This window comes from Pleurodeles waltl, chromosome 4_1 (assembly GCF_031143425.1).
Source record: "Pleurodeles waltl isolate 20211129_DDA chromosome 4_1, aPleWal1.hap1.20221129, whole genome shotgun sequence".
In the NCBI taxonomy this organism is placed as follows: domain Eukaryota; kingdom Metazoa; phylum Chordata; class Amphibia; order Caudata; family Salamandridae; genus Pleurodeles; species Pleurodeles waltl.
Genome location: NC_090442.1, coordinates 180,814,016 through 180,830,113, shown reverse-complemented (window position 1 = coordinate 180,830,113; position 16,098 = coordinate 180,814,016). Strand labels below are relative to the sequence as shown.

Genomic DNA, 16,098 nt, shown 5'->3' with positions numbered 1-16,098 from the left:
AGATTCAGGGGTTTTGGTCCCCTCGGGAGGCGAGTCGGTCGTCGAATTGGCGCGAATTGCGGGCAGTATTCCTGGCTCTGGTCCATTTTCAGGATTCCCTGAGGGGTTCGGCGGTTCTGGTTCGCACAGACAACTTAGTGGCCAAGGCTTATGTCAATCGGCAAGGAGGGACCAGGTCAAGGGCTCTGTTCAATCTAGTCAGGGAGATTTTTGTGTGGGCTCAGGAGTGGGTTCCTTCTCTCAGGGCTACGTACATTCGGGGGGTGGTGAATGTTCGGGCGGATCGGCTGAGCAGAGTGATTCCTTCCTCTCAACTTTTCTCTCTCCGGAAGTCTCTGTTTCAGCATCTGGTTCGGCTTTGGGGTCTTCCAGTGCTGGATGTGTTTGCGTCAGTAGGGAATGCGAAAGTGGATCGCTTCTGCTCCCGGTTTCGATGTCCCCAAGCATGGGAGGTGGACGGGATGTCATGTCCTTGGCCGCAAGGCCTTTTGTATGCATTCCCTCCTTTTCAACTACTCAGGGCGTTTCTGTTACGTGTGAGGGATCTGGGGTCCAGGGTTGTCCTAATTGCGCCACTTTGGCCGAGGGCGAATTGGTTCCCCTTGTTGAGGCTGATGGCGGACGGGTGGATGTGGCCTCTGCCTCTTTGTCCGTCTCCCCTGGAGTTTCCCTGCCTCCCATTGGGGTCATTGAGAAGGTTACACTTGACGGCCTGGAAGTTGAACGACGGGGATTGACAGGTCTGGGGGTGCCGGTAGCTTTGAGTTCTACATTGCTGGCTTCGAGGAGACGTTCCACTTTACTTTCTTATGGTAGACAGTGGAAGGTGTTTTCGTCATGGTGCTTAAGTCGTGAGTTAGATCCTACCTGCGCTTCTATCTTTGAGGTGATGCAGTTCCTGCAGGACGGTGCTCATTTAGGGTTGTCAGTGGCATCTCTTCGGGTGCAGTGGGCGGCTATTCAGGCATTCAGAGGACCATGGCGTAATCTTCAGGATGAAGGGCGCTTGATGCCGAGATTTTTTCAAGGGCTTGTTAATTTATTTCCTCGCCCGGTACGTTCTTTTCCTTCCTGGGATCTGTCCTTGGTTTTGGATGTGTTGACGGAGCCCCCTTTTGAACCTTTGGGGGACTGTGATTTGCGCCATCTATCTTTGAAGACATTCTTTTTGGTAGCCATTACTTCGGCTCGTCGGTTGGGGGAATTGGGGGCATTGGCTTGTTCCTTTCCTTTTTGTAAGATTTTTCACGATCGGGTGGTTCTGGTTCCGGTACCTTCCTTTATTCCTAAAGTCAATTCTTCGTTCCATTCCCGGCAGGAGGTCATCCTTCCTTCATTTTGTCCGAATCCCTCCTCAAGGGAGGAGGTCCGTTTGCATTCGTTGGATGTGCGCAGGGTTTTGTTGGAGTATCTGCGGGTGGTGGCTCCTTTTCGTAAAGGGGATTCACTGTTTGTTAATTTTGGTCCGGCTCGCAAAGGTGAGAAACCTTCCACGGCTTCCTTGAGTCGGTGGGTTCGATCTTTAATTCTGTTGGCCTATTCCTTGAAAGAGGTGGTTCCTCCTCAAGGGATTCAGGGGAGATCTACCAGAGGCATGGCGGCTACGGTGGCGGAGCTTCAGGGGACTTCCGTGGTGGAAATTTGCAGGGCCGCCACTTGGGCTTCTCCTTCGACGTTTGTGCGTCATTATAGGCTGTCGGACTTGGGTAGTTTGGAGTCGGTGTTAGGTCACCGGGTCTTATCCTCTATGAGATAATGTTTGGGATGTTCTTGGTGCAGGATATTAAATAAAGGTCTTGCAACTCGATGTCCGTCTCCTGTGTGTTTTCTTGCTATGTCTCATTGGTTAAAAGGAAGGCGAGGGAGGGACGGGAGGTAATGCTTCCATTTTCTTACGATAATGGCATTACTCCTAGTCCTACTCCCTCGCCTTCCTTTTCCGTTCCCTCCCACCCTCCCGGTACGGACTGTCCGAGTTGCAGCTTGGGCTTGGTTTTTGTACAGGAGGGGATAAGGGTGGGGGGGGGTTTTGAAAGGGGAAGGGAGGGTCTAGAGGGGAGGCGGGAGGCCTCATTGGTTAAAAGGAAGGCGAGGGAGTAGGACTAGGAGTAATGCCATTATCGTAAGAAAATGGAAGCAATATTCTCTGGATTCGCACATCCCAGTGGACAGTTACTTCCTGGTTCAAGCTTACTTTTCCATAAACCAGTAAAAGCGAATAACAGAAGAGACCCTAATCTAAACCTAACGTAGAGTGCTTTTGCAAATGGTTTTCGATACATATCTAAATATATCTCAAAAGAGCATTTAAATGGTGAAAAAGTACAATTCCAGAAGGACATTTTAAGCTTTTCAGTGGCATCACTCAGGAGGTCAAGAGAGTTTGTCCAATAAGCGTCCAATCCTGACTTAACCCCTTCTCTTCCAAGTCCCCTCCCCCCCCCCCCCCCCCTCTCAGGTGCTAGGCTTTTTTTTTTGGCTATTTGGGACAGTTCGCTCTTAGGCCCTCATAACTTTGTCCACATAGGCTACCCACACCAAATTTATGTCCTTTTTTCAAACTCCGTTTCTAGAGGTACCCAGAGTTTGTGGATTCCCCTGGAGGCGACCAAGCAATTAGCCAAAATACAGCTAACATTTTTTCTTTTTTTTTTTTCTTTTTTTTTTTTTTTTTTTAAAGGGCTCCAGAAGAAAGCTTGTGGGTTTTTTTTCCCCGAAAATGGCATCAACAAATGATTTGCGTTGCTAAAATCACCATCTTCCCAGCTTTCAGAAACAGGCAGACTTGAATCAGAAAAGCACATTTTTCAACACAATTTTGTCATATTACTGGGACATACCCCATTTTTATTATTTTTTTGTGCTTTCAGCCTCCTTCCAGTTAGTGCCAGAAATGGGTGTGAAACCAATGCTGGATCCCGGACAGCTAAACATTTCTGAAAAGAAGACACAATTCTTTCCACCTTCAAAAGCCAGTCGTTGAGATAGGAGAAAACTGAAACCCCTGATTTGCAATGATGAGCTGCGACCACTGCCATCACCTTGGTGAACTCCCCAGGGGCACTGATAAGGCCAAAGGGGAGCACAGTGAACTGAAGGTGCTCATGGCCTACCGTGAACCACAAGTAACGTCTGTGGGCATGCTGGACATGAATTTGAAAATAAGCATCTTACAAATCCATCGCTACCATCCAGTCTCCTGCATCCAGGACACATAAAACCTGAGCCAGAGTGAGCATTTTGAACAACTTCTTCTTGAGGAAGAGATTGAGGGATCGAAGTTCTAGGATAGGGCAAAGGCCCTTGGCCTTTTTGGGTACCAGAAAGTAGCAGGAATACCAACCACAACCTACTTCTGGCACAGGAACCCTCTCTGTTGCTCCTTTGGCCAAGAGGGCAGCAACTTCCTCACGGAGAAGGGACAGGTGATCCTCCGTCATCCGACTGTATGATGGTAGCATGGATCGAGGGGTAGTCTTGAAGGGAGCACAGTAGCCCCTTCGGACTATCTGCAAAAATCACCCATCTGACGTGATGGCTTGCCAGCGGAGCAGGTGATGGCAAATTCGGCCTCCAACTGGCCTGGCTTTGCGAGCCGGACTAGGAAGGCTTGGAGGCTACTGCCGCTTTGGTGGGGGGGAGAGTTGGGGGGAGGGGGTGGAGGTGGACTGACCAGACCTCTGATTCCTTGATCCACGAGATAGATGGATCCCATACCCTCTGCCATGAGAGTGGGCAGCATGTATGGTAAGGTGGTTGGCCAGGAATTGATGCGGTTAGAGGCCCCTTTCACAGGCACGAAAGGGGGTGGAAGGCCGCCATGAGGCCCAAGGAGCTGGCAATAGTATGAGAATACTTGAATCACTCAAGTGCTTTTCGGCGTTGTCGCCAAAGAGACAGGAGCTATCAAAGGGCATGTCCATCGAAGTACCTTGGACATCCCCCGAAAAGCCACCTATCCTTTAACTTGTCACCACCATGAAAAAGGAAGCTCCCTCATCCGTAGCCACAGTAGTGGGAGAAAGCATGCCAGTATCTGTAGAAGTATCCAGTCCGCTGGCCTCACCCATGTCTGTATGCCAGTCGATAGGGTCTTTGGAGCTGGTATTCTAGAGAGCCAAGCAACCCCTGCCATTCCTCACCAAAACCTAGCCCTTAAGAAAGGGGCTTAAGATCCGACATTGGAAACAAGGCTCCTGCTGGTGTCTGAGTTGGCATCGTATGACGCCCATCCTGCTCTCTGTCTGAGGAGGGAATAGGAATGGCGCCACCCATAGGCACAGGTTGCACAGGGAGTGTCTGTGTCAGGACTGGCTTCGGGGAAGGTTGAAATGGTACGACCGATGTCAGCATGGGTCCAGAACTGGATCCATGGGTTCCCCCTTAGTGCCAAGGTAGAAGCCACTGGCGCCGAACTCCTTCATAGAACTTACTTGGACAAGAGTCGCTCTGGCTCCTGGAAACTCAGGGAGGCATGAAGTCAGCTCAGTTGTAGGTTCCTCGGAATGAGGCCTAGAGCGCCGATGCTTCCTCGTCTTGTCAGCCGACTTCTTCTTGTGCCTCGACACCCAATTATCCTGAGGACTTGGAGTGGCAACTGTGGCGATGGAGCACTCTGCAACCACTCCCGGGACCTTCCTCCTGACCGGGACCTCAACTTAAGCGGAGTTGAGCGTCGGGCCGCCATAAGCTTCGGGGACCTCTCCCTCAAAGCTTTCAGATGCATGATCCGACACTGAGACAAACTTTGGGTTGTGATCCAGGCACCAAAGACACACAAGGTGAGGATCTGTCACAGGCAGGGCTTTAATCCAAACTTCCTCAATGACATCCTCAATGTACCAGGAGTAGAAAACTCGAAATAATGTTCAACAAAGGTAAAAAAAAAAAAAAAAAAAGGCCAGACAAAAAGAGGCTGAGGGGTAGCTCTCTTTGGATCAGCGCTAGCTGGCATGGGAAGACAAGTACTGACGTCAGCGCGCCGAGGTGGTGCCTATATAGGACCCCCAATGTCATTTCCAGCACTGATGACTACTAAAACCGTGCAGGGGTACTACTCACGAAATTCTCCGGGATCAAGCTGAGGCCTGAGGAAATTCACAGGTAAGGAATCTGAAACTAGAAGTCTTTATCAGATACGTTGCTTAACTTTATGTCCATACTTTAATGTGCATTTTATTGCTTTCCCTCAAAATTGGTGTCATAGAAATATGTTCCAATTAAAGATAGGATCATTTTCAGTTCTAGCACCGTCTTCCAGTATTTGGGCACAGTCTATTTTCTGGAATCCTTGCTGTAGTGTCAGAAAGCAATGATACTAAAACACCGTCATGTTGATGTTTAGTGTTGACACAGATGACTGCATGTTAACCTCTTAGCTGCTGGGCCTTGTCCCTCTCCCCCCCCTCCCCCCCAACCCCCCCCACCCACCCCCACCCACCCCCACCCAGTGCTGAGCCCTTTTTTTTTGCTATTTGGGGTAGTTCGCGCTTAGGCCTTCATAACTTTTTGTCCACTTAAGCTATCCACACGAAATTTGCATCCTTTTTTTCCAACATCCCAGGGATTCTAATAGTACCCAGAGTTTGTGGTTTCCCCTGGAGGAGACCAAGAAATTAGCCAAAATATAGTGACAATTTCGTTTTTTTTTTTTTAATGGGGGAAAAAAGGGCTGCTGAAGAAGGCTTGTGTTTTTTTCCCTGAAAATGGCATCAACAAAGGGTTTCTGGTGCTAAAATCACCATCTTCCCACCTTTCAGGAACTGGCAGACTTGAATCAGAAAACCACATTTTTCAACACCGTTTTGGCATTTTACTGGGACATACCCCATTTTTACTATTTTTGGTGCTTTCAGCCGCCTTCCAGTTAGTGACAGGAATGGGTGTGAAACCAATGCTGGATCCCGGAAAGCTAAACATTTCTTAAATGTAGACAAAATTCTGAATTCAGCAAGGGGTCATTTGTGTAGATCCTACAAGGTTTTCCTACAGAAAATAACAGCTGAAATAAAAAAATATTGAAAGTGAGCTGAAAAAAACAGCCATGTTTCACCACGTTTTACTCTGTAACTTTTTCCTGCAATGTCCGATTTTTTAAAACAATATACTGTTACGTGTGCTGGACTCTTCCGGTTGCGAGGATATATAGGGCTTGTAGGTTCATCAAGATCCCTAGGTACCCAGAGCCAATAAATGGGCTGCACCTTGCAATGGGTTTTCATTCTATACCGGGTATACAGCAATTCATTTGCTGAAATATAAAGAGTGAAAAATAGGTATCAAGCAAACCTTTGTATTTCCAAAATGGGCATTACAGGCCATTTCTCAAATAGACGTCTTTTTTACACACTGTCTTACATTTGGAAGGAAAAAATGTAGAGAAAGACAAGGGGCAATAACACTTGTTTTGCTATTCTGTGTTCCCCCAAGTCTCCCGATAAAAATGGTACCTCACTTGTGTGGGTAGGCCTAACGCTCGCGACAGGAAACGCAACATGGACACATCACATTTTTACATTGAAATCTGACGTGTTTTTTGCAAAGTGCCTAGCTGTAGATTTTGGCCTCTACCTCAGCCAGCACCTAGGGAAACCTAGCAAACCTTGGCATTTTTGAAAACTAGACACCTAAGGGAATCCAAGATAAGGTGACTTGTGGTGCTCTGACCAGGTTCTGTTACCCAGAATCATTTGCAAACCTCAATATTTGGCTAAAAAAACACATTTTCCTCACATTTCGGTGACAGAAAGTTCTGGAATCTGAGAGGAGGCACAAATTTTCTTCCACCCAGTGTTCCCCCAAGTCTCCCGATAAAAATGGTACCTCACTTGCGTGGGTAGGCCTAGCGCCCACAAATGGAAATGGCCCAAAACACAACGTGGACACATCACATTTTTTCACAGAAAACAGAGGTGTTTTTTGCAAAGTTCCTACCTGTAGATTTTGGCCTCTAGCTCAGCCGGCACCTAGGGAAACCTACCAAACCAGTGCATTTTTCGAAAACTAGAGACCTAGGGGAATCCAAGATAGGGTGACTTGTGGGGCTCTGACCAGGTTCTGTTACCCAGAATCCTTTGCAAGCCTCAAAATTTGGCTAAAAAAACACATTTTCCTCACATTTCGGTGACCGAAAGTTCTGGAATCTGATAGGAGCCACAAATTTCCTTCCACCCAGCGTTCCCCCAAGTCTCCCGATAAAAATGGTACCTCACTTGTGTGGGTAGGCCTGGTGCCCACGACCGGAATAGATCACACAACGGTCAATGTTGGTCCTTACATGAGGCAGCTGTAGACCCTGGGGGTGATCCATTCCTGACGCAGGCACTAAGTGTAGGCACTCAAGTGGGGTAGTGTTTTTATCAGGACAGGTGAGGAATCACTGGGTGGTAGGAATTTTGTGGATCCCAGCATATTCCTGTAATTTGTGTGACAGAAATGCGAGAAAAATAGAGTTTTTATTCAACATTTCAGCTTTGCAGGGTATTCTGGGTAAGAAAACTTTGGGGAATCCACACAAGTCACACCTCTGTGGACTCCCCTGAATGTCTAGTTTCCAGAAATGTTTGGATTTAGTGTGTTTCTCTATATGGCCGTTGAACCTAGGACCAAAAACACAGGTGCCTGCCTTACAAAACCAGTTTGTTTTGCGATAGATAATTTTGATGTCTCCATAGTACGATTTGGGCGGTGGAATTTGGGGCTGAACTAAATTGGGGAGCTCCCAAGAGAGCACTCTCTCTCTCTGCTTGCCGCCGCATTCACCTGCTCTCTGGGTTGGGCTAACCCACTATTACCCCGTTGCACAGACTGCTTGCGAAGGGACAGCAGGACTGTCCTCATCACCTCCCTCATAATTTACTGGAAGAGGAGTTATCGAATGGGACTCAACCGACTGAAAAATCGCTCCCAGAGTCTGCGCCGTTGTCCTATCCCTCAGATGCTGTCTCAGTATCTGATGTCTCAGTCTCTGATCCTATGTCAGAGCTGTCCTCTATAACCCGAGTGACAGCAGCATTCATCCATCAAGATGCCATCTCTGCTATTGGCTAAACTGTTGCTCTAAAACACTAGCCTACGTAGACAGTCACAAAATCGATGGTGTGTGTGAGATACGTGCAACAGTAGAGGCCACCTTACCTGCGCTTCTTCCCTCAATCAGCACGTTCTTTCAAGACACTCAAAAAACACCTTGTCACATACCATTCGTCACAGTCTTTAGCACCTCCTGCGCCCAGTCCAACAATCATTATTGGTGCTCCCACTCCCTCCTCCTCGGATTCCCTCATTACCACCCAGCAAAAGTGCCCTTCATCTCTCCATAGCCGCCCTCCAACCCGCACATACATTTCATTTGTATTATAGCGCAGGCTGCCTAAAAGCTACAGTTGAAAAGCGTCAGTTGAAGTATGTGCATTGCTTTGAAGACGCAAGCTGCAACTGCAAGACTACTGGTGGCAAATCTCTCTCTCTCTCTCTCTCTCTATATATATATATATATATATATATATATATATATATATATATATATATATATATATATACATACATATATATGTATATATAAATATATATATATATATATCGCTTTTATATGTGGGTCTGGTTTTCCTGGGGGCCGATCGCAGCCCCCAGGGAAACCACACACATATTGACAAAAGTGATATATATATATATATATATCTACATAGATATATCTATAGATAGATCTATATATATATCTATAGATCTATCTATAGATATATCCATGTAGATAGGTCTCGCCTTTATAAAGTGAGTGATAAGGTGTTTTTTCTAATGTTTGTTTCTAACACATTGCTATAAAAAAAGAAACTAAATATTAACAAACAAAATCCTATGTAACACTTCTGAATAATCCGGTAATTAATGTTCCTTGGATTCGCTTGAGATCAGTTTCTCGCTCTAAACGTCTCTTGGCTGCAGTGTGATGCAGGCATTGGTGGAACCTACTCTTGGTGGGACAGTATTAAAGGTATGTGCACTGCCCTCTACTCTATTAAACAACAGTATCACAGGGAGAAGCATCTGTGGGAACAACTTTAAAAAGTGAGTCAGAGATGGGTGACAGCTTATAGTACTGATAAGTCCTTTATTCAAAATAGAAAAAGGAGTGGAGCCTGCCAGAGGTGGAGAGCGTGCCCCATGAACACCAAACCACCATAGCATCCTGTTAGTGCTGCAAATTTTGCTTTCTGGCAAAGCCTTGGAACATCTATTAGCAACATGCTATCCAAGCTGAGCCTTAGAGTAATAGAATGTTTGTCTAAGACAGGTCAAGAAATAGACCTAGAGACAGACAGAAACACGCATAGATGGTGACATGTAGTAAGATAGAAGTTTATCCGTACATCACTAACCGGACTAACCAAACATTACAATGAGAAGTGGTGGGTGTACCAAGAAGGTCAGGGAAGACCCCTGGACAGAAAGTCTGTCACAGAAGTCCTGAGCTGTACCCTCTCCTGAACTGCTGTGGAAGATTTAACGTCACTGAATTCACTGCCATTGAAGCGGGAACATCCTCATGTTAGAGAGAATGTGGAGATTTCCATTCTGCACCTGAAGTCCCAGTGACTGAAATGCTGCTTTCTTGATCAGATACTGCTTTTGAAACTTTTTGTCTGTCGTGACCCATCCAACCCATTTCCCCAACCACTTCTAGTAAAAGAAAATAAAGTCCTCATGGGTGTTTATATATTGTGGAGATTAAAGTGCTGCATCCACAAATCAGATTTTTGTAGTATTTTATTTTTAAAACTGCAAAACAGAAATTGGTTAGATACTGAATATGAAGTATTACCAATGTGCGTGTCGACATGATGTTTGTTTAAGTTACAATGCAGAAATCTTTGCAGGCGCTGGTGGTAACTGGAGAGAAACACATACAATATCCTCCAACTCGCACTCCAATGTAATCAAAGACCTTTAGGACGACTAAGGGTGGTCCTCAGTGCAGAAGATTTCCCAGCAAATACACACCTTCTCACTGAACAGTCTTGATGTGGTTGCTGCTGTGGCTGAAAGGCGGAGCATCTCACAAGATGGGATAGGATAGTTGTGCTGGCATCTACAAGGTCAGCAGGGAGATCTTGTTGAGGATTCTTGCAATATAGCTGGTGCTGTTGATAAAAGGTGGAGCACATCCTGGGGTGGGACAAGATAGTTAAAGTTCATCGCAGTGCTGGCATCTTAGAGCATTACAGGGAGTTCTCATTGAGGATTCTTGCAATGTAGCCAGTGCTGTGGATGAAAGGCAGAGCACCTCCTGTGATGTGACAGGATAATTGTGCTGGCATCTGAGAGCATGGCCAGGAGTTGTCAATGAGGATGCATGCAAAGCAGCCAGGGTGGGAAGGAAAGGTGGAGATGCTCCATTACTGGGTAGTTGTATCCCTGGGTGCTGGTGTCTGAGTCCGGAGGAGACAAGGCTGCTGTTTGTAGTGGTAGAAATTTATACAGACACAGATCCATACATGCTCAGTAATTGAAATGCAAAGTATGAGCCTTTAAAAGGCAATCTATCAACATACATTCACAAAAGCAAAAACTGAAACTACAACAAAAGTAGTTTGATATGTAGTATTTTCCACACTCAATGTTTTGCCACTCTGTCAGTGAGTGAAGGGCCAAACACCTAATTAAATGCAAATTACGCCGCACGAAGGGCTCTTGCGTCCTTTCTGTGGGAGCAAACTGCTCTCTGACTGGATCAGAGATCAAAAGCAGTGAGGACGGGCCACTAGGGAATCTGGATGAGGGCAAAGTAAACATGGGTAGAGCAACGGGAAGCGGAGGGTCATGGGAGCAAATGAGATTTTGGAGGGAGGGTTTAAAAATAAAAAAAATGCCAGACTCCGATGGATGGGGAAGCAACAGATGACCTGGTGGTGGTGGAAGCAACAAAGATGCCACAAGGGGATTGGAGGAAGAAGGGGGAGCAACACAAGAGACACAGGGAGAAAACGTGCACTCGTATGGGGTGTTTAACGAAAAAGAAAAAAGTAGTTCCCAAAAAATGAGAAGTGGAAGGATACAAGTCAACCAACCAACCAAAAGGATGGTAATAAAGCTGTGCTCCAGGTGAGGGACAAACACAAGAAAAGGAAGGCCAGCCATTGAATAAGAAGTAAACAAATACGAGTGACTCTAACGCAAAGCAGCGGGCCGGCTGTAAGCCCACTGTAATTTAACAATAGTTTTTTTACAACCAGACAGCTTGCACTGTCTGGTAGGCTCAACCTAAAAATGGCTGTATTTGTCAGTTATAAATATAGCACATTGTCTGCCGGCCACTGGGAGCAAGATGCCTGCCATGTGTAAATGCAACACTTTAAAATAGTAGAAAATGAAAATGAAGAGTTAACTCAGTCATTTATTTAACTCTTCATTTTAATTTTCTCCAATTGAAAAGCATTCAGAAAGACTTTGTTCTCAGGCTCCATTATGGAGTTGTTGAGCTTCTATTTAAGAGTTACACACATCAGTCCTTCAGCTCTTCACCCCTCCCTGGATCATAAAGCAGAGTCGAGCACTGACCATTATCAGTCCTGCTACCTGCAGCCAGATTATTATAATGAAGAAGCCTAAATAAAATAAATACAGACTCCATTAACTTGCAAAGGAAAACACAGCACGTACTTATTGAAGATAAAATATACTTTATTGACCCGCTCCTTTTTAAAAATGAACTCAAAGCTATGAGCTACTCTGAAGGTGTAAGCGCGATACCAGTAGCTCACAATCAACTGGGTGAAGACACCTGCCCTAATTACTTTGTTCAAACTGTAGTACCTGACTCTATGGAAATTAAGCTTAAAGTAAAGGAATCTGGGCCTGAAGGTGTCTGGTAAAATTGCACAAATTGCTTTGCTTTTATTAGCTCACAATTTTTACTGCTCAGAATTACCTCTCACTACAGAAAACGTTGGAGACACCGGATTTTAAAGATAAAGAGTTGGTGAAAATTTGGTTACAAACCAGTAACACAACTCATTAGCATTGGTAGCCAGTATAAATTATATCTGATGTGCAGCCCTCCGTCACCTCTAAGAGGCCATTTGGTGATTCAGGTGCCTTCTTCAATTCTTAAATAGTCATCACGGGTTGGACAATGTTGTCAAGACAGGCTGACTGCAGAGAGAAGGTGACCTGACTGAGCAGGTCATTATTAGTAACATACTTGTATCTAGAGCTTTACAGCAGGGAATCCGCAGCAAAGTCTGTAAATCTATACAAGAACCAATGCCGTAGAAATAAATTTGTGGTTTAATTATCCTCTTTTTTTAGATCTTGGCTGAGACAGTGCATATGCTGTTACTTGTGAACTACTTTGTTATCTTAGTGGGGGCTTAGAGCGGCCCATTGCTTACCATTTGGTTGGCTTCATCTTCACTGTAATTTCCTTGTTTCTATTTGGCCAGCGTGTACCAGCTTCACTTCCTCTTAGTGTGTTTGTTCTTCCCTGGGAGGATGGCCCAAATGCTTCTTGCTTTCGGCTGCCGGTGTCCTTTCACTGCTTATATGATTTCAGAGTCTTTTTTAAAAGTTTTATTTTAGTTTAGTAGTCAATAAAAGTGCATGCGTTTGCAGGTCGTCTGCCCCCTCGTCTCCCACTCCTTGTTGTTGCCATGGTGCTGTTGCTTGCCCAGTTATTCTACCATCACCATTGCCCTGTTGTTTTGCCCCATCGTTGTTTGCCCTATCCCCTACTCCTCCCTAATTATTGCTTGCACCGTAACCCCCACGCTAGGGCTTCTTGCTTGCCCTGCCCCTTCCCACTTTTTTTGCCCTGTTCCCTCCCACCATAAAAAAAAGGGCTCGGCTATTGGATTTCTAAAAGTGTTTTTCTAGCCCAGTTGTACAGCAGCAGGGCTGCTATATAGTCTGGCTAAAAATAAAAAAACTCTGACGTGGTCAGACCAGGCCGCATCATAGTGCTTTTTTAAATTTATTTCAGCCACATTGCACAGTAGCCGCATTTCTATACAACTTGGCTAAAAGAACATTGACAAAACCAGTAGATCTTGCATAGGCAACACCGAACAGATTTGTCTCTGTAGCAGAGAACCGTACCATCCTGGACCATAAATCATCTCTCTAGCCTTTGGAGCTGATTCTGTGTAGAAAGTAGAAAAGTTGAAATCCATTTCCTATTTGTTTTGTCAATTAAACCACAGTGTTACTCTGTAACAAGTGAACAGGTGCCTGAGGGCTAATGGTCCTTTTATCAGAACACCAGTGGCCAGTGTTCTTATGTGTCAGGATGTGTATTGAATTTGAATAGTGCAAATCTATCCAAAAGCCAGCGGAGTGCTGTACAGACAGTCAATGAGAGTTTGAAGAGAAGCTGCGTTACGAGACAGGAGGTGGACTGTTAATTCGTCATATTGTTAATTCATCATGTTGTAGAATTCGTTAAAGTGGTGTATCTTCAGCTCTTTCCTACAATGTAGCAGAGTTCAGAGCGGATGCGAGAGGCTAATTCAACTCATGCCACTTAGTTGCTGTCTCCTTCAGCTATTCATCCGGGCAGATTCCTAAATAAAGTATAACATTTTATGTTAAAATAAATACCACGGTATAATTATTATTATTATTCAAAGTTGGCTTCACGTGATATTGCGTATATTCTTCCATTAGTGATTTTTTTTAATCTCATTTTTGTGTTTTGCTTATGGTAGAAAGGCTGTGATTTGTATGGATTGCTAGCAGCTCAGTCTAGACTTTAAGTCTAGGTGTTAAGTCATCCTTTGTTTTCCCATTGTAGACCTGGCTATGGGCAAGGATTCATGCCCTCTACAGCTCAAGATCACCACCATCAGCAGCAGTCTGAGGTGAAGCACTCCTCAAGGGCAATGTACACAGAAGAGATGCCATCAGTGGCGCGACCACGACCCATTGGGGGCACTGCAGGTACGTGGTCTCTTACTTGGGTTATCAGATGTTTAATGCTAGCTTTTCTTTTTAGATAAAGGTCGTGGCACAAGGTGTGACATTGGGAATTCAGATATTGGTATGACATTTAAGTCACCGTCTGAAACAGAGTAATTCACAGCATATTACTTTTATTGCCTCTACTGCTCACTTGTTAAATAAAATAACTCAAACATTGGGGGTGGTGAGGGGGACATGAGGGTAATAACTTGCAATGTATGAGGATTTAAAGGTAAATACGACGGGGCAAGGCAGTGCCATAGAGCCTGGCAACAAGATGGCTGCCGCCTAGCATGGCTCTGCTGACTGAGGATCATCTCTGTCTAGAGTGCATTCCAATCCTGTCTGCTGGGCCACTCTGGCTCCGTACATTTACCTTGGGCGGTTGGCCCGTTGTTCCCATAGGTTGCAGCATTAGCAGCAATCTGACATTGGGCTTGTGGGCGCAAGCAGGTGCCTAGTTGGGACCAGCCTCAGGCTTGGAGGGCCTGCGTTTCAGGAGTGATGCTTGTGCTCCAGCCCACACTCTGTCCCTTTCCCACCTTGGACGGGTTGCGCTGGTGGCCTGTGTGATCATACCTGACCGTGTAGACCGATTAAACATCGCAAGCTGCACAACCATGAAGGTGAGCCTCTGCTGGGCACTCTTGAAAGTTATTTGGTGATGAGTGGAGGGTGGGTGGAGTGTGGTGGGGAACTGAGCTGAAAATAATTGCATGGACCATCTTAGAACCTGGGCCAGGCGGTGAGGGGGCCCCACCTGAAACCATCACTACCACTTGTTTCTCCCTGATAGCTGCACCTCCCAAACAGTCCGCTTGCAGGTCTGTTGGTAGGTCCCACCTGCTGTTTCCTTTTGCAGTTCGGATCCATTGTCCCGAAGTGCTGCCTTGTAAGGACCCAGGCAGCCTTAGTGGGTGCCTTGTGTTCAAATACACAGAGCTACATGTGACCACTGCGTGGGAGGCTTTTGTGGCTAAAACTTACAAGCTGTGCTGCATGTGCTCTAGTGAGCTGCTTTTTGCCTTGCCCCCCTAATCCTCCTCCCCCAAGCCCTCACCCCCCTCCACTCTTGCCATGAGGGTGTTTGGAGAGTGGCGGAACCTGGAGCATTCTTGTAGGTGTTCATTATGAGATGGATGAGACTCCAACCACTGCCTTGCAATCTAACCAGATCACACTTTGCTCACCAGGGGCAAACATGTTAAGGAGAAGCCTAAATTGTCATTCCACACTAAGCAGCACTGCAGAACCAGACCTTGATTGCTGGGCCCAGGATTTACCCACACCTGGTGTTATCACACCATATAAGGAAATCAAAGATAGGCTTAGAAAAATGAAAAACATTCTCCCACTATTAATCAATCGCATTAAGGAGAGGTTGGATAAGCATGAGGACAGCTTTGATCAACTTGAGTCATGTATCTGATATCGAAGCTACCCACAGAACCACCATTGAACACATCCTAAGCATTGAGACAGTTCTGAAAGTTACAGAAAACAAAAATGAGGACCTTGAAGTGCGGTCCTTTACAACAACCTCCGTATTTTAGGTGTCCCTGAATTCACTGCCATGGATATAATGGAGACCTAAGTAAAGACAATGCTAGTTTCCCAATTTGGGGATGCTCTAACCTCTGCCTCCACAGCAGAGCATGCGCAATGCTCCCTCGTCCCCCGCCTCCACTATGGGCCTCGGCGCAACCAATAATGGTTGGCTTGCTAAATTACAGACACAGGGATACGATCCCGAGACTGGCCACTAAGTGTCAGAGCATTGAGTACCAAGGAAATGCCATCAGCTTTTATCTGGATTTTGCTCTTGCGGTCAGTCTGCCCCCCAGGGAAGCTCCTATCCATGAAGCGCCTCCTCCAGAAGACTGAAGCCAGATAGTCCCTTAAATATCTGGTCAAACTACTCATCAACTTCAATGCAAGATTAGCTAATTCTCTAATCCCAAAGAAGCAAAAATCTCTAGTGAATTTTTTAACCCCCATCCATCTCCACCCTCCCCCTACATACCACCACCAAGTAAACAGCTTAGCCTCGCCCACGTTTCAATGTGATGGGCATCTCAGGGGTGAATGATAATGCTTTGCGTCTGCTACACTGGAACTCTGACAGCCCAAGTCTGGCAGACTGTGACT

The 16,098-nt window shown here is 45.8% G+C and overlaps 1 protein-coding gene across 2 annotated transcripts in view; it reads left to right on the top strand.

The window, feature by feature from the left end:
• The window catches only part of KIAA1549 (KIAA1549 ortholog), a 664,130-nt gene that overhangs the window by 602,165 nt on the left and 45,867 nt on the right, over positions 1–16,098 (top strand). For both annotated transcript variants that reach the window (XM_069227988.1, XM_069227989.1), the window contains one exon: positions 13,784–13,929. In XM_069227988.1, the coding sequence (XP_069084089.1) occupies positions 13,784–13,929 (146 nt within the window). The remainder of the gene's footprint in view (positions 1–13,783; positions 13,930–16,098) is intronic.